The following is a 16717-nucleotide window of genomic DNA, read 5'->3' as shown; positions in this document are numbered from 1 at the left end:
ATCTAACTTCCCATGTGATGAAGACTATTGATAGGAAGCAGTTTGCCTTGACTTGAGCTAACTGTGCAGTATTAACGTGACCATCAACCCTATGACAAAATATTCTTGCCGGAACTCTTAAATAAAAACGATTCATCTTTTGTTCTGTTTCAGGTTCTAATCATACTGGTGTGGCTGTAGCATTTGCCCTGCTAATTATCTTGGTTTTAATTGTTGGACTGGTATTTTACCTCTACAAAAAGAAGCGTCTTCACTGGAGTGCCTTCTCTTCTGTACGCTACCAAAGAGGGATGAATGATGATGAAACTGATGATATGTTCACAGATAGCTAAAAGATGGCTATTGAAAAGCTTTCTTCTGTTCAATTTAAGCATGAACTTCACTATGTGAAGCCATAAGAAATGAGCTACTTAATGTTTTATTACTTCCTTTTTGAAAAGCAACAAGGTTATTAATGGGGGCTAAAATTAGTTTGTTTATATACAAGTGCAATTTTTATTCAATTTAATGGTAATTCTTTATATTTGGCCTCAGCCTTTTAAGATGCAAAGTGTTTAGAGTTCGGTTGTATTTTTTTAATTTATAGTATTCTCTCTCTTTACTGGAATTTTTGATGGAACAAATTAATGCCAACAGTACTTCATGCAACATCACTTTAATGAATACACTTAAAATTTACTTCTCCCAATACTCTTATTTATACTAGAATTAAATGCCTAATTTTATAGTTACCAGTCTATAACTTTATAGGTGAAATATGTCATCTGTCCAAGAAAGAAGATAAAAGATATGTCTAAGGAAAGACTGAGAATATATGGTAAACAAACTTGTGTACATAAATGCTAAAAATACTTGAGTATTTTTCATAAAACTGAAACTTGATTTTTGTATGTGATGTGTCACTGTAGACTTTCCTATGCACTCCAAAGAACGCTATAAAGGGAAAAAAGGGAAGACAGAGTTGTATATATTAATTACTCAATGATTTGATCAATTATTGTTTTGAAAAAGTCTTTTGACTTTTTTGAATGCACAGTACAAAGAACAGGTGCATTTGCTTTTATGAAGGAGGATATGCCAAAGACCAAATCCATTCGGCATGTAGTGGTGGCATGAGGTGGTAAATAGGAATACATTGGCCTGGTGTGCTGAGAAGAGTACTACTGATTTCTCTGAAGCAGCAGAGCAAGGTCACAGTGTTCAACTGCCTTCTTTTCCTGTAGTTTACTTATGTTGATGGCACTTTTCTTTGTTCCTGTTTGCACTATTTTGATAAGGAAGTGTTTATCATTTGTGTTGAGAAGTAGAGAACTCCTTGTAGATACACTTTGAGCTTGTTAAAAGAGCAGCCTGAAGGGGCACAGTAAGGGAGCCATTGTGGTAGTTTGCTGATCAAAGTAAGCACTTTTGTTGTTTGTTTTGGTACTTTTGGGCATAATTGTGAACATTTGCTTTTCCTGAGGTAAAAATGAAACTACATTGTAGAAAATGTCGTTATGAGGAAAATAACTCTCATTCTTTAACTTACCCTGGTATGAGAAGTGCTTGAAATGTTGCAAAGTCTGGTTCCTGATGTCTTCTGGTTCAGCTTTTATGCCTAAGTGCTTTGCCAAATGACTTCTAACTTAATGGGCTAAATAAATATTGGTTATTGTCTTTTTCTAACTACGGTAGTAAATGGGGAAAATTATTTACAAGTTCCCATGTTTTGAGATTTAATAGTTTTATAGATGTTTATACTCTGAGGATTTTTAGGTGTGAGTCTGAAATGGAAAGAGGAAATTAGTAGTAAGATCCTGATTCAACACAAAAGGATATATACTTTTTATTAAAAATTGTATATTTTATTCTTATAAATGATGTAAATAATTTTTTCAGGCCCCATTTCTCATGTTTGTTTCATCACACCCAAGTTGTCTAATCACTGGTAATTCCTTTGTGCATAAGCACTGTGACCTTAGTGCAGGTGAATAACCTACTTCATCTGAAATACACAGGAAGATTATTTGGCAGTATTGTTATTGAAAGAATAAAGTTAAATAAAACACTGAACTGCTTACACTGGTTTTATTTCCATAGAAGCAGTTATCAGAGCTAAGGTATGGGTCATTAATCACTGGGAAAAAAAGCACAATGCAGGGGCTGTGATCAGAATTAAAGCCAGTGACTGTGTGTTACTACAGTAAGAAAACTTTTAGAGGTAATATATCATCTTTGATGTATTTAAAAAGAATGCCTTTAATTTTCTTTTTGCAGTTGAAAATTTAGTTGTACCTAGCTTTTATCAAGCTGCTTCAGGCTTACACAGGGAACATTCCTCTGTGCCTTTTTGTTCTAATCAGGGTGTAGTTCATTAGCACCTCAAGGCCCAGATTAAGGCAGTGTATAAAGGCTCCCTCCATAATGCCTCTTAAAATATAGGCAAAGTTAAGCTACTTCCAGCTAAGTAAAACTTGCCATTAAAGCATAAGATTTATGCATTTTAAGTGATATCTGAGCTCTGAATTCCAGATGCCCAAAATCTCTGACTGCTGGTCAAAGGGCAGTGTTATTTTTAGTTTGCTGGGAGAAACATCCTATTGTGCAAGATGACTAACGAGGTCATCTGCTTCACAAACATTAATCTTAAAACTGAAGATGTTGTACAGGGAAATGGCAGCAGAGAAATGCTTTCCCAGGTCCCAGAGCAATGAAGTTGAGAAGTCCTAAAACTCCTTCATCCCAGAGCACAGAATATCTGCCAGCTGTGGTAGCTTTAGGCAAAGAGTGTACAACTTCAGTTTCTCTTCCTGAATTTTGCCCAGGCCTTGGAGACTCTGGGTCATGGAAAGGTTAATCCACAACTGCCTTTACACCAGCCAGCATTTTTATTTTAAAAGTGTTTCTGCATCAGTAACTTAATAGGCATAAAAATCAACAAGTCTTTATGCATGAGCACTCTTTGGGCTTGATGCTTTTGTTGCACTTCTCAGCATTTTTCCCTTAAACCAAAGGCACCATCTGCTTGTTGCTTTGGACATATGTTATACATGTAAACATTTTTGAAAGGAGTAAGTAAATTTCATGGCCTGCTAGTGATTCTTTGGTTTTGGTGTGGCTGCAAAAAATGAAGACCAAACATTACAATTTTTGTTGCTATAAGTTGGAACTACTGTTTGGGCCCTTCATGCATCTGCTGTTGCTGTGTATAGAGCACAGTGGGATATATAACACCCAGGTTTCTAAAAGTTAGTCAAATTCATTCTGTTGTCAAGAAGTACATAAAGTTCTTAATGACCAAATTGAACAAAAACTGCACAGTTTTAAAGCAAGACCTATGAACAATATTAAAGAACTGAGCTTAGGAAAAACAGATTCCTTACTGGAGAATAAATTCAGTTGCCACTCTAATGGACCTTTCCCATTTAGTTCTGAGTTTTACAATGAGAGTTGTACTAAAGGGTGTTCTGTTAATAGCAAGTTAACTTGCAAATGGTGCATAGTATAAATGCCCTTATAAAATACTGTCATCTTGGGTGTATTCTTTATGGCTAAACCACAGCAATGGTATTTGCACACTGAAAATTCCTGCATGCTCTATCATAATATCTGTCAGTAACTAAGATTTTTTTACAGATTTGAGGGGCTAGGGGAGGATACCAGACGAGGTTTTTATCATGATGACACAGTACTGCAACACAGACTGTAAGTCCTTTTGGATTTCTCTTTACCAATGCAGAAGGGACTGTAATTACAAACAGTACAACAGTTCTTTGTTTTACTACTTTTCATCATAAATAGAGTAATTTACTCCAAGATGACTTTTAAAAAAGTGGATTCCAGCAATACAAAATAATTATTTCAAAATGTGCTTCCTGAATTATGCTGGCCTCTTGTGCATTTGTGCTAGAACAAATGAGAACAGAGTTCTTTTTCTGCATGCTGTGTCTTGGGACACTCATACAGATAGTAAGAGTACTGCTCCTGCTTTCTAGAGAACTTCTCTTTTCAAATGCCATATGTCATGTTCCCTTTAAGGAGACTTTTCAGAGCAGATAATTGTATAAAACCATGGTGCTTACACTTTGTTAAAGCTAACAGGCCTTATATGCATATCCGAATTAAACTTACAAAGTAGTGGGTTGAGGTGGTTTTCAAATATGCATAATTGAATGCCATCACCATTAGCAACTCTACTTTCATTGAAATGTCTTTTTTTCATAAACATAATCTGGGTATTTGAAGAGTGTCTTGTGTTAAATGAGAATGTGAATTTTAAGTGGATGTGGATAAATGGGAAATCACATTTCTCCATGGCTTGCATCTTGAGCTGCTTTGAGGAAAGACTGGATTTCTGAAATTCCATCTTTTGTTTTCTCCTGTGGACACCCTTCTTCTTTGTACCTCTGCTCTCTCACACCTCCTTTGCAGCACTGACCATTAAGGTACCAGATGGAGCACTGCCATGGGCTGCAGGGAAAGGGCTGCAACAGCCTCTGTGGACAGCTGGAACATCCTGTAGCAGCCAGACACCACAACCTTGGCAGCATGGGTCTGTCCCCCTCCTCTGCAGGCAAGAAAGCTGAGAGCAGCTTTCTTGATCCTGGCTCAAGTATTTATGACAAAACAACGGGGAGTTTGCTGTGGGCAACAGCCACTTCTCCCTTCTTCCCAGCACCAAGGAACTCCTTCCACACCTTCTTCAACCAGGGTATCTGTTCCCTGTAGACTCATTGCCTTCAATACAGATTCAGTGCCTTCGTAGCCCACATCAGGCAGCTGCCTTGCCTTCAACCTCACACTGCAACAGGAGAAAGGAACAAGACAGGTAAGTTGCTCCTAATGATGTGTGAGCCTCATTAGTGGCCCTGCAAAAACTATGCCCAGTGTCTAACCCAGTACAGAGCCAACTGAGTTAATCTTCTTAGGCTTTCACTATGATAGTCACTCAGGATTTGTGTTTGCTTTCACAGGAAGAACATGTTTGTATTGGTAATCCTGAGCCCTCACAGCATTTTGGGGAAGGCCTGGGGGCCAGTGCCTGAGTGCTGTGAGGGGCCCCAGATGTGTCCCAGGGTGCAGTGTGGGGAGGAAGTGGAGCAGGGCTCTGGAACACCACAGCTCTATTCTGTAACAGTTCTGGGTAGCAGATGTCTGACAGGAACCAGCAATCAAGCAGCTGACTGCTTTGCTCTGGGGTGCATTCAGACCTAAGCAGGGTTGTGGAGCTGGATGCTCCATGTGATGGATTCCTCCCAGCTGGGTGTCACAGCCGTGCTGGAGCAGTGCTGAGCTGGCACTGGGGTAAGTGACTGTCCCTGGCGATCCGGCTACCGGCTGCTCACGGGGAGTGGGGCCAAGGTGTATCCCAGCTGTGCATTAGGAATCCCTGGTCAAAAAAGTAGCCAAGAGCCTGGCAAATTTGCATCCTACCAATTTAGGAGTTCATATTTTACAGAGGGGGCTGGAATTCTTGTGTGGGATTTGCTTAAAGGCCCAATGGGAGAGTGTTACTTTGAAGCAAATGCACAGTGTAATAATAGAATACACAGCCTACATAGGGAGAGGCTGTGTGTTTTAAAACCAGGTACAAATAAATGTTTCAAGTTTACTGCCAATAATAACTAGACCTATGACTCTGTGAAACAACTTACCTGAGGCAGCGTCTTTGTGTATAAACCATTTTGTGTTTATAGGTAGGTAGGTAGGTTATAGGTAGGTGCTGATTATAAATTGTCTAGAAACTAGTTCATATAAAATAAACAGAGCATTCAAACTTGAATTAACTATTACAGAAATACTTGGGTGAGGTCCCTGAGGGACTGCATGTCACACTGACAGGGTGATCAAACATTTAAAAAGGGAGTCAGAGAAGGCTTTTAGTTGGGCACCACTTTGGGTTGTTATTCATGGCTACCACTCAATAAATGCATTTGTGTGCACTGCTGTAGTCATACTGGACCTGCAGCAGTGCATGTTTGTTGTCTTTATAGAGATCTATTAATGAAACAAGTGCAGTCTGAAATTCAACAGCTGCCCAAAAAGGAGACTAACTGGCAGTAAGTAGGGGCATTTCCAGCCTCAAATAAAGGCCTGGAAAAATCTATGCAAGGGGATAAAGATGCAGGAGAACAAAGAATCTCTGAACAGTTGGAAGTGATATTGTATAGCTTGATCTCCAGGGTCCCAAGGCTCTCAGAGCATTTGACCAAGGTATAAAGGGGAGCATAATGATGGGGATTATGCATCACTGCTTGGATTCCATACCTGTGTATGGATTGAGGGAACTTTTTTCTGCTAGTGGGATGGTCTGTCTGTGCTGCTGAGAGCTCAGCTGCTACCAGTCCCAATTTCAGTGACACAAGCTCTTAGGTGAGTACCATGGCTCAGCCATGGAATTGTGCCAGTGCAAACTGGCAGCTTATTTGAGCCAGAAGTGATTTTCTGTTATTAGTGACTTCGGAGGGGCTGAAGAGAAGGTATGGAGCCGATTCCACAGATTGGGCCTTGGGAGACAATTAATTCCTTGCTCGTCTGTCTCAGAACCAGTGGGACATCTCCCACTGAGCAAAGGTGTGACAGCCCCAGAGAGAAAAGCAGAAATTGAAACAAACCTTCCCCACTTTAGCATCAAACTATTTTCTATTGCCCCCAAAACTTGCTTCTGGGAGGAAGGGCTGTTGTATCCTCATGCTGGTGACGCCTGATTTTCACTTGCATGTTCCGAGTGTTAAGCTCTGAGTAAACCCCTTAACACGGGCACACAATGCCTGTAAGTGAATACAGCCTGTGCAATCCAATAATTTATTAAACTTTCATCTTGTAAAGCCAGTTACAAATTAAAAAAGACAGAAGAAGGAATTCTATAATAGAAATGAGCAAAATTACAACAAATAGTAGTGAGAGTTACGTTTCAAGTGGGTTCAAGCTGCCTGCAGCAACCCAAGAGCCAGAACACAGAGCTAGTGCAGAGTTAGGATGGATAATCAAGCCTAGTCTGATACATTAGAGATCGAGCCAGTGTATGCAGTGTATACAAAGTGTTGCTTCTCAGGCGGCCTCTGCATTCCTGTTCTCTCCCATCTGTGACCTGGTCATCTTTTAACTCCTTGTGACAACAAGGGGGTGTTTGTGGGCTCCATCAGTGATGCTATTTAAGGCAAAACTCCAGTTGAAGGGATGATGCACAGCAGGGGCCACCCTCTTTGATTGTGTTGCAAGTGCACGGCGTGTTTGCACATGCTGCAGTGTAGTAGAAATGAGACAGGAACAGGGGTTATGTACAGTATTTCTTCTTGTACTGTCACCCTCAAAACTAGTGCTCTGCAACACAGCATTAGTAATATTGGCACAATTTGATGATGAATTGGAATGGAACCTGTGGCATACTAACTCCTACTTTACTATGTGATTTCTGTTTCATAGCTAACAGGCCTTAGCTGCTGCTACTACAGAAATGGAGACAGCCAATTTTAAATGTGGAAGAAGGCCCACATTACATACAGCTCTGCAGTTTCATGGGCCTTTGCATTCTGGGATCCCAAGCCTAGACAAGGGTCATGGAAAATCGCTCACCACCAGGTTTCTTGGTTGTTAATGCAACTAATTTATGATGGGACTGATAGTGAATATTGTTTTAAACAATTAAATCAACTTTCTGAAGTCAAAAGACTGAAGACTCTATGTCTTTCATAGAGAAGAAAAAAAATTCTGCTTCTTCAAATTGCAGGTAGCTATAAAAACCTCCAAGAAGCTGTTGTTTTGGCAAAATAGAATTGTTTTCAAGTTCTGCCAAGGACTAAGGACCTAGAGGAGACTGGATGGGGATCTGGGGATTGAGTGATGTGAGCAGTTCTTGTTAAAAGTTGGGATGGATGCAGGATTTGGCATTTGCTTACTTGCAGTAAAGAGGAAGTAAAAATCTTGCTTGTAACAATTTATCTAGGCACCTATTCACTCAGTAGGAAACAGTTTGCTTAAAACTAAGTTCAGGGACCCCAGTCACCCTAAAATCCCCCCTAAAGAAAGAAGAATCTTAATTCAAGCAAGCTGCTCACCATAAGTCTCCAACCTCCATCTAACACCTGGAGTTTGTGAAGAGCAGCTCTTCTGGAAATGCTACTAAAACCATCTTCCCTCGTGGGCTGTACAGGAGAACAGCAGTCATTATTTTTTATGCAAGAAGCACTGCTTGCAGTGTGACCTTAGGGCCTATTTCAGTGATGCTAGTCCCAGAGGTTTTCTCCTAGACTGGAGTATTTAATAGTTTAACTGAAAGTGCCACTTTTACAGTCGTGTACCTGTACTTTTATAGGAAGGTAAACAAGCACCTTGGGTGTTTTTATTTGTTTCTTTGTTTAATGCTCCCTCAAGTAGGGTTTGACCTCTCTGTTGGACCACTTGGCTTCAATTATACAAAGACTTTTTCTTTTTAAGACCAGATCAGATTGTTAGTATACCCTGAAAAAAAAAACCCAAAACCAAAACAAACCCACAGTGATTTATATTTTAGATTTGTTTGCAAAATAAATAAAATATTCTTTCAGCAGACCATGCTGTGATCACATGATCCCAGATGTCTGCATGTTCAAAATTCTTAAGGAAGCTTAAGTCTGTCTCCTGTCCTGCAGAAATGATCCTTGTAGATTTTTCTGCCAGTATGACAGGTGATAGTGAAAGCAGCAGAGAGGACACGGAGGAGGAGGATGCTTCTGACTTTGCTTCTTTACGGTACATTGTTCATCAAACAAGCAAGGGGAAAACAAGTTTTGGGTCATTAGTATTTCACAACAGTTGTAACTGTTTAAAGTCTTTGGGCAGAGGTGCAAATCCTATGGTACTGTAGATGTCACTTCAGCTTTTAAATACAGTAGTCAGTCGAATTCTTAAAAAACATCTTTGCTACACTTGTGCTGGCAAGTTGCAGATACCCATGACTAAACTAGTGCCAGTTCATTCGTATCACCTAGTCCAGATGCTTGCATGACTGTCCACGCTGGTGGCTGATTTGACACTGCAGCGTTTCTTCACGATCATGTTGATGTATGCTTTCATGATCTTTATTATCTCACCCACCTGGGGAGAGAACACAGCATACAGCATAAGCACTTTGAAAACCTCAGTGCACTGAGGCATACAGGACATTTTGCTGAAAGAGATTCCCCTTCTCCAAAGTCATGACACAATCAATTTTGCATGTTAATACTAAATGTGAACATGACAGTAAGAAGAGAAAGGCTTGACAAGTTTGTACTCTGATGCAGAAACAATTTAAAATATTTTTAGCTCAAAGAAAAGCAACTTCCATTCTACTAAATCTTTTTTTTCTTAAGTGTGTGAAACTCCCCATTCATCTACTGGAAAGGAATAAAAAAAAATCAGGCAAACTGAAGAGCACCCAGAACTGGAAACTTGATCCACTAGAATACCAATCAACTTCCTTCACTTTCCAACCAGCCTATTTTTTTGTTCATCCCTCTATTCAAGAAGAGGTCCCATGCCCTTTAGGCTTAAGCTCCCTTCATGTTTTTTCCCTTGGCTGTGTAGTCCATTAGTCAAGAGCTCTTGCACAGAAACCTGTCTATTCCTTGAAGCTTAACTGAAGTGGCTGTGTGCTTTCACATACCTGGGAGGTTTCAAAGAACATTTCTCTCTCATCCACTGTAATTTTGAAGGTGTTGGGCTGTGGTGCTCCAAAGAAAACAATGTGCTCATACTGGAAAGTTTCTAGTGGTTTAGGATCCCCTCGTTTGTAGACAGACACATTCTCTGTGCTGACGCCAAGCCAGAGATCATTGGGGAATCCACCCTCCTTGCACTGCAGAAAGAGAAACACAGCCTTTTGCATAAATGCAGTGGAGGATCACATAATTTTCCATTCAAGAAAAAGCCCTCTGTTTCTAGCTCTTATAGGACATTTCCATTTAATACACAAACCAGTGTACTTGCAGAATCTATGTTGGAGGCACTCCTGCAGCAAAGATTCGGACGTGACACAGCTGTGAATCAAATACTAGTTGAGTAATAAATAATTGTAATAGGGAACAGCTCTCATCAGATTTTAAAGTGATGTAGCAACTCAATATTCCACTTCTTATTTAACAGATAATGCAATGAGTGCAACCAACTTCCCATGGTGATCCACCTTGGCAGCAGCAAAACGGACAGAAGTGAACTATGGCCTCCTAGTGTAGCAGGCTGAGCACAGTGCTGTACATGCCCCAGTCTGACCAGTTTCTGTTGTACTGCTGCAGACCAGGACTGCACTTCTTGCTGGCAAGAACAGCACAGCTTCGTTTGACTTTGACTTTCACTAGCCACCACTTTCTTAAACCCCTCTCTCCTCCCCCATTCCACCATTATTCTAACAAAGTGGGAAGCCATTGTCTCCCTTCACTTACCAGGATGCCCTGCCTTGCTTGCTCTTGCTCTCTGTGTCATAACTCTTGGGTATTGGGATACTGCAGGCCTTCTCTGAGATTACTAAGGCAAAATGTATCCAGTTCCCAAAATTCCCATTTGTTACACACAGCTTTATCTGTTCTCCAGACTGATACCTCTCCTCAGCTGTGGTTTTAGGAGTTTATTAATCACTCACCTCAACATCAAAGAGGGTTGACCCATAACCTGGCCACTCCTTTACAATGGACATGTATTTCACCATGGCCTGATGCTGAGAGAGCCCCTGCAGCTTGGTCCATTTTTGTGCTATGCTTGCCCGAGCAGCTGAAAGCTCTTCTTTTACCCACATCTCCATCATCTGCTCCTCTTCCACTTTCTGCTTCTTTACAGACCCTGTCTTGAAGCTACGCTTCAATGTCCCTTCAAGAAAGCTGGTCCGTCTCCTCTCCAGAGTGTGACTAGTACTGCTGCTGCTCTTTGTTGAGTGCAGTATTTTGGATTTCAGCCTGTTAACTGGGTAGATTCCATCAAGGGTCCAGCTTATTTTGGAATAATCTCCATGAAGGTACTGCAGCCGCAGAGCTGCCAGACGCTGCAGAGTGTCCTCTGGCCCAGGAAAATGACCGGCTATGAGGCTTTCGTGAGCCTACAAACAAAAAGTGCCCCAAACTCATTAGAAAGCAAAAGCACACGTTATTCACATCTGGGTGCATGTAGAGATTCCTGTCACCTCTGCTGATCCCAGTGGGATAGACATAATTCAGGAGGTCAGAGCAGACTTTGGAATAAATATGTCAAAGTCTGCAAGTGGTTGATATGGGGGGAAACACTCCTTTCTTCAAGCCTGAACAGGACAGAGATCTTTGAGGGGCTCCTATCCTGTACAGAAAGTCCTACAATGAGAACCTTTTAGGTCTGGAACACATGGGAGAGACCAGAATCGAAGCAATTTGGTTTTGAACTGTACCAACTACAGCTCCTGTGTGAAGATTACATTCAACACCAGAGTAATAGATAATAAAGTCAAGATTCTCAACCTCAGTTTCATTACACAAAAGCACCTCCCACTTCTTCCTCCTTCACCTGATGTCTCCACCAATCTTCTTGCTTCCCTTTGCCTGTTTTCTGGGAAATCTATTAATGGGGCTTTTTGCACATCCATGTAATGTCTGGGTAACACCTACTCTCCTACTGTTACTTCTCTCTGCCAGTTAAAGCTGTGTAGACTGAAAGCTTTGTCAGGAGGGAGTTGATTCATTTCAAGAATGGAACCATCATCTGAGTGATGTGCATGCTATGCATTTGACTATCAGTGAGTTTCAGTCTTCATGACTGACTGCCATTAACACAGATTCAGTAATTTTCTATGATTTTCTGAGGCAAGGTCAGTGTTCATTGAAGTAATACAGATTGGACAAATCCCACAGCTGGGTGCTCCAGTTGGTTTAGTTTTACATCCCAGCTGCAAGGCTCTTTCACACCAGTGTGATCTCTGATCTTGCCAGTATCATTGTGCTATGGAGTACAGTGACTTAAAAAAATAACAGACTACTCAGCAGATAAATATTGTGAACTACATTCTCCTTTTCTTTATTTGCAGTACTCTACTAGTGCCTCTCTGTCAATCATAAGAAATTGCCCAGAAGTTGTTTCATAGTTAGTTCTGATAACACCCGAGGATGTGCTGTTCTTGCAAGCTGATTTGCAGATAGACAGAGAGATAGATTTTCCAGTTTTCTTTACATTTATGTTCTGCAAGCAGCTACTTTTAATGATTCTCATAAAACATTACCTGAATTTCTCTGCCTTCTAAAATTAAAAATAAGTTTAAAAAAATAATTATTAGTGTTTCATTTTTTCTAAGCCTTTGCTAGCTTTTCTTGCCTCTGTTCTAATACTCATCTTCCCTAGAAAATTTCACGGTCTATCTGCTTAGTAGATTCCAGGCAAAAATCCAACACACTAAATTCTTCTCCTACAACCAGAATTCCCACTTCTAATGAAAGGTAAACCAGTTTTCTGTATCCTCTTGTGTGCTTTTGCCACCGTGGAAACCAAATCATTCTCCCAGAGTTTGCTTACCTGCTCAAACATGAAGGCAAATTCCACACCATCTTTGGGAACATTCTCAATATCCAAGAAGCAATAAAGCTTAAAATACAGTTGCCACTGTCCTTCCTCCTCTTCTTCTTCAGAGCCAGCAAGTCTGTAAAATACACAAGAGAATGAGAAGGGAAAAAAAACAGTAAGGAGAAGTACCATGGTACCAGAATGTTCACAGTGCAAATCACAATCTGAAGGTAACTCTGAATTCTGAAATCCAGTGTTACATCCAGCTAGGGATTAAAGGTTTCATGAAGCATTCTTTTACCTCTCAAACTTGGCCAAGATATCAGCCACGATCACCCGACTCTCCACAGCACGGTCAACCTGCTGGTTGTGTTCAAAGAGTGCAAACATATTCCGGCTGTCCTCCATCGCCAAGCCTCGGATCAGCTTCTCAACCACCTGCAAAATCAGACACATCACACACTGGGCATCACTCTCCCTCCCTTTCACAATGAAGAATCAGTACCTCTTCAGGACACCTATCTTTCATACATCTCCATCACATTTCTCCCTTTATTACCGTGTTTTCAGATTAAAGAATTTTAACCCTAAAAGATCATTCCCTGCAATGAAGTCATTACTTGTATTTGATCATCCTTGCTTTTCTTCTCTCAATCTTCCCAATCTTCCCTACCCTTTTGAGGATGGGAGAACTAGAATTCTGCACAAGATATAGGCACATAATGGATTCAGATGTCAGGGTGACATTCTCAGTTCCTCTAGTAACAATTCCACTTTCTGCTCTGTTTAGCACTAATGTTTTCATAGACATGACTACTGCAACCTGGAATCCTGCTTCTGACCTGCTAATGATTAAGTTACTGGTGAAATAACCCTCTCAGACAGGTTCCATTATGAACTGGAATCTCTCCTTGTCCAGAAAACTGTGTTTAGCAGGTTTCAGACAGAGGGCAGAAACCAGAAGCGTTTAGATTTTGCAATACAGTTTCCAAGTGATACTCGACAACCTGGGCACTGGCCTTTCAGAATAAGCTGAAATTTGCCTAAAGATGTACAAAAGAGTTGTAATAAAAAAAAAAGAGAAACTGGAAATAAAGGGGAAAAGGTGTCCCTTCAACAGACCCACTCTCCAGACACAGATGTGCTCACATCTGGTTAATCCTACTGATGCATTACCTCCCCAGCGCTGGTGTGGGAGTTGATGGTTATTTTGCAGGAGCCACCACCATGGCAATACACTGTCGTGGTCATTTCCTCACGGGTAAGAAGAGCCTGTATTTCTTCCTGGGAGGGAACAAACTCCCTTGTCTTCGTTCTCTTCAGGGAATCACTTATGAACTGTGCATACCTATCTATTTCTGAGTCTGGAAAGAGATCTTTTACCCTAATTGTAAAGAGAAGCAAAAAAAAAAGGCAAAAAAAATCCCATTACATAGTGAACACGTTACCCTAGAAATGAGACTACTGCAAGTAAAGAGTTTGGGAGAGATGCTGATGTTAAATGCAACCACACAAAAATCAGCTTATTTCCTAAACAATACAATCTGCTTTTAGTAGTAATTTGAAAGGCACTTCAGTGACATTTCTCAGCAATGTATGAAATAAGCAGTTCAAAGTTTCAGGAGTTTAGTGACAGCTAAAGACAGCAGGATGGACAATCTCAATTTACAAAACTGAGAAAAAAAACTGTGAAATGAAATGTAAAGTTTTTTAATTTATTCTTAATTCTTTTGGTTGTTTGCTTTGTTTTTTTTTTATTTGCTGGCTGTGTTTGAGCCACTTCTACAGTATGTTTGAGAATTAAGAGGATAGAAAGCAGATGCCTGTACACTCTTCTCTTCCCTCCAAGACCAGCAGGTCTAAGTATAACATTATTTGCAACTCTAGTGATAAGACAATGAAATGGCTCCATGGAGTATCTGCATCTCTTAGACCCAGGCCATGGATGTAGCTATTTGGTGACATAAAACTCATCTCACTCTTTCCTAGCTTGGAAGAAATCAAATACATTTTATTGCTCTTTCTCATCATTAGGAATGGAGCAAAGTTACACAGCTGCAGATCAGGCCCAGTGCAGACTGCCTTGTAAAGCTGCATTAGATGCTGAAGATGACTTGGGAAGAAAAGCAAATTATTTATATCATGAAAATGGGAGGTTAAATCAGATTAAAAATACTAATTGCAAGCATTATGTGCTTAGTTAAAGAAATCTTGAAAAATTACAAATTGGATTTACAGTATCTCTCCTACTTCATAGTATGCTTTTTTCCTGTGCCAGCTGCAAGGTAGGACAGATTTCCATCAGCATGAAAGTACAGACCCCACCTTACCTGCAGCTTGATAATGTTTATATATACATTAGTAAGCAGCAGGTCATCAGCTGTAAATCCACTGCAACACAGTCTCATGGTATTGTTTGGTAACTTACACAACAAATGGGTGGCAAGGGGGGGAATCTAAACGCACAGAAAAGCTGGTGGTAAGAACTGGGCGAAGGTAGGCGGCTGGAACACCACCAGGAAGATGTTTGCACAGCAAGAGGGTGAGACAGGTAACTACAACAAGCAGTGGAAGATCAGCAGAGCAAAAGGAAACACGTGCAAATGAAAGACACATTCACCTCCGGAGGTGGAACTTGAGGTAGCGAAGGATCCCTCTGCTGGGCAGGAAAGTGCAGCTCATACAGGTCATCAGCTGCCAGTGGTGCAGGTTGCCAGCACTGTTGGGATGGGGCATGTGGTTGGTTTGCTTGATGAGCTGACAGTACACTTCATCACGGAGGGGCTTTAAATCATGGCAGGTCTGCAGGATGCCTTGGATAATGGGTATGGGGTCAGACACTGTCTCGATTTCCTGAAGGGAGTTAAAGATCTTCACTGCTTCATCCTGTAAGCTGCTGTAACCCTTCTCTTGTTGCACTGGGGAACAATCACAAAGATGACAAGACGTGAGCATCTCCCTCATTTTCTACTGGCCCAGCAGTACTTCAGTCAACTGTACTCCTCTGTCATGGAAGAACAGCAACCTGAGCACTAGCACAAATCCTGAACTTTAAATTTATACTTTAAGTTCATCAATGCTTCCTCTCCAAATGTTCAAATGTAGTTTTAATTTGTATTTGCCAACATCTGATTTGTCACCAATTCCAATCCATTTCTGCTTTGACCCCTGGGCCAATACAGACCTTAGGCAAATTGCTCTACCACAAATGCATCTTGTACCTATTGTTTAGATTTAAAATGCTTAGACCAAAACCTGAGTTTTTTGAGCACCTAAATGTCCGCTTTTTGAACTGCTCAGACACGTGTGAGACCATTCCGATGCAGGCTTGCATCCTCCTGTGCACATCTCTGGGGCTTTAGGTCCTTCTGAATCTCCTGTACAGCCACTGCTTCCCCAGTGGCCATGTATTAACTGTACAATACAAAGACACAGCTCTAAAAAGAAAGTTCCACAATGTAAGTGTTTGCTCTGTATTTTTCCTGTATTTCAGAATTTCTTTTTCTGTGCTTTTAATCTGCCATGTAATTGGATTCTTGTATTGTGACAGACCTAATATCCTTTCACTTTCTCCATGACATTCTTCTGACCCTAAAAACTTCATTTTGAGGCTGAAGAAACCTGCTCTCTATTTAGTCACAGAATTGTAGGCAAGTTCTTCTGTACCTTTGATCATCTTTGGGTAGGTTTTTACACGTCCTCTATCTTTGATGAGATGTAGAAGGCAAAACTGTCTCCTGTACTCACGATGCAGGTGCATGATACATATACAGCTGCACAAAGACTTTATTTTTCCTTTTCTAAGCTTTCAAAATCTTACATTAGCTGTTTTGTTTCTGTACTCACTAGAGTTGACATTTTCAGAAGCTATGTAAATTGATGCTCACTTTCATAAGCACAGCTAGATCACTACCTGTGTGGCAGACTGTTTTTCCCAAATACATTGCTTTGATTGAAATTAATTTCTTAAAAGATTCTGTGGCTCAGTCACTTCACGTAAGACATTCTTCTAGAGTTCTTCACCAGTTTTAAGTTTTAGTATGTCAAACAGCCTGTAATCATCAACAAATCACTTTGGTTTCTGGTGGCCCATACTCTAGCTCTTTCATGTTTCTGACACTTTTGAAAAAAGGGGTCATTTAGTCTGGTTTTACATCAGAAAACTGTAAGAACTGTAAGAAAACTTCCGTAGAAAAACTACCCCACTGCCAGCTGCAAGATGTAATCCTGTTGTAGTATTTCCACTGGAGCCACTTGCAACCCAGCT

At 40.6% G+C, this 16717-nt stretch overlaps 2 protein-coding genes across 2 annotated transcripts in view; one reads left to right on the top strand and one right to left on the bottom strand.

The window, feature by feature from the left end:
• The window catches only part of LY75 (lymphocyte antigen 75), a 44708-nt gene extending 42656 nt beyond the window's left edge, over positions 1-2052 (top strand). The window contains exon 36 of the mRNA XM_014307333.2: positions 154-2052. Coding sequence (XP_014162808.2) covers positions 154-332 — 179 coding nt within the window. The 3' untranslated portion in view covers positions 333-2052. The remainder of the gene's footprint in view (positions 1-153) is intronic.
• A 4712-nt stretch (positions 2053-6764) lies between these two features.
• Positions 6765-16717, bottom strand: part of LOC102039514 (unconventional myosin-X-like) — a 75227-nt gene continuing 65274 nt past the window's right edge. The window contains exons 34-40 of the mRNA XM_005416075.2: positions 15071-15368; positions 13627-13834; positions 12752-12888; positions 12463-12586; positions 10577-11026; positions 9605-9796; positions 6765-9054 (exon numbers count right to left, since the gene is read on the bottom strand). Coding sequence (XP_005416132.2) covers positions 8941-9054; positions 9605-9796; positions 10577-11026; positions 12463-12586; positions 12752-12888; positions 13627-13834; positions 15071-15368 — 1523 coding nt within the window. The 3' untranslated portion in view covers positions 6765-8940. The remainder of the gene's footprint in view (positions 9055-9604; positions 9797-10576; positions 11027-12462; positions 12587-12751; positions 12889-13626; positions 13835-15070; positions 15369-16717) is intronic.

The sequence above is a fragment of the Geospiza fortis genome, unplaced genomic scaffold (genome assembly GCF_000277835.1).
Source record: "Geospiza fortis unplaced genomic scaffold, GeoFor_1.0 scaffold112, whole genome shotgun sequence".
Lineage (NCBI taxonomy): Eukaryota > Metazoa > Chordata > Aves > Passeriformes > Thraupidae > Geospiza > Geospiza fortis.
Note: the sequence above shows the minus strand (reverse complement) of the source record. Positions and strands in the feature narration are given on the sequence as shown.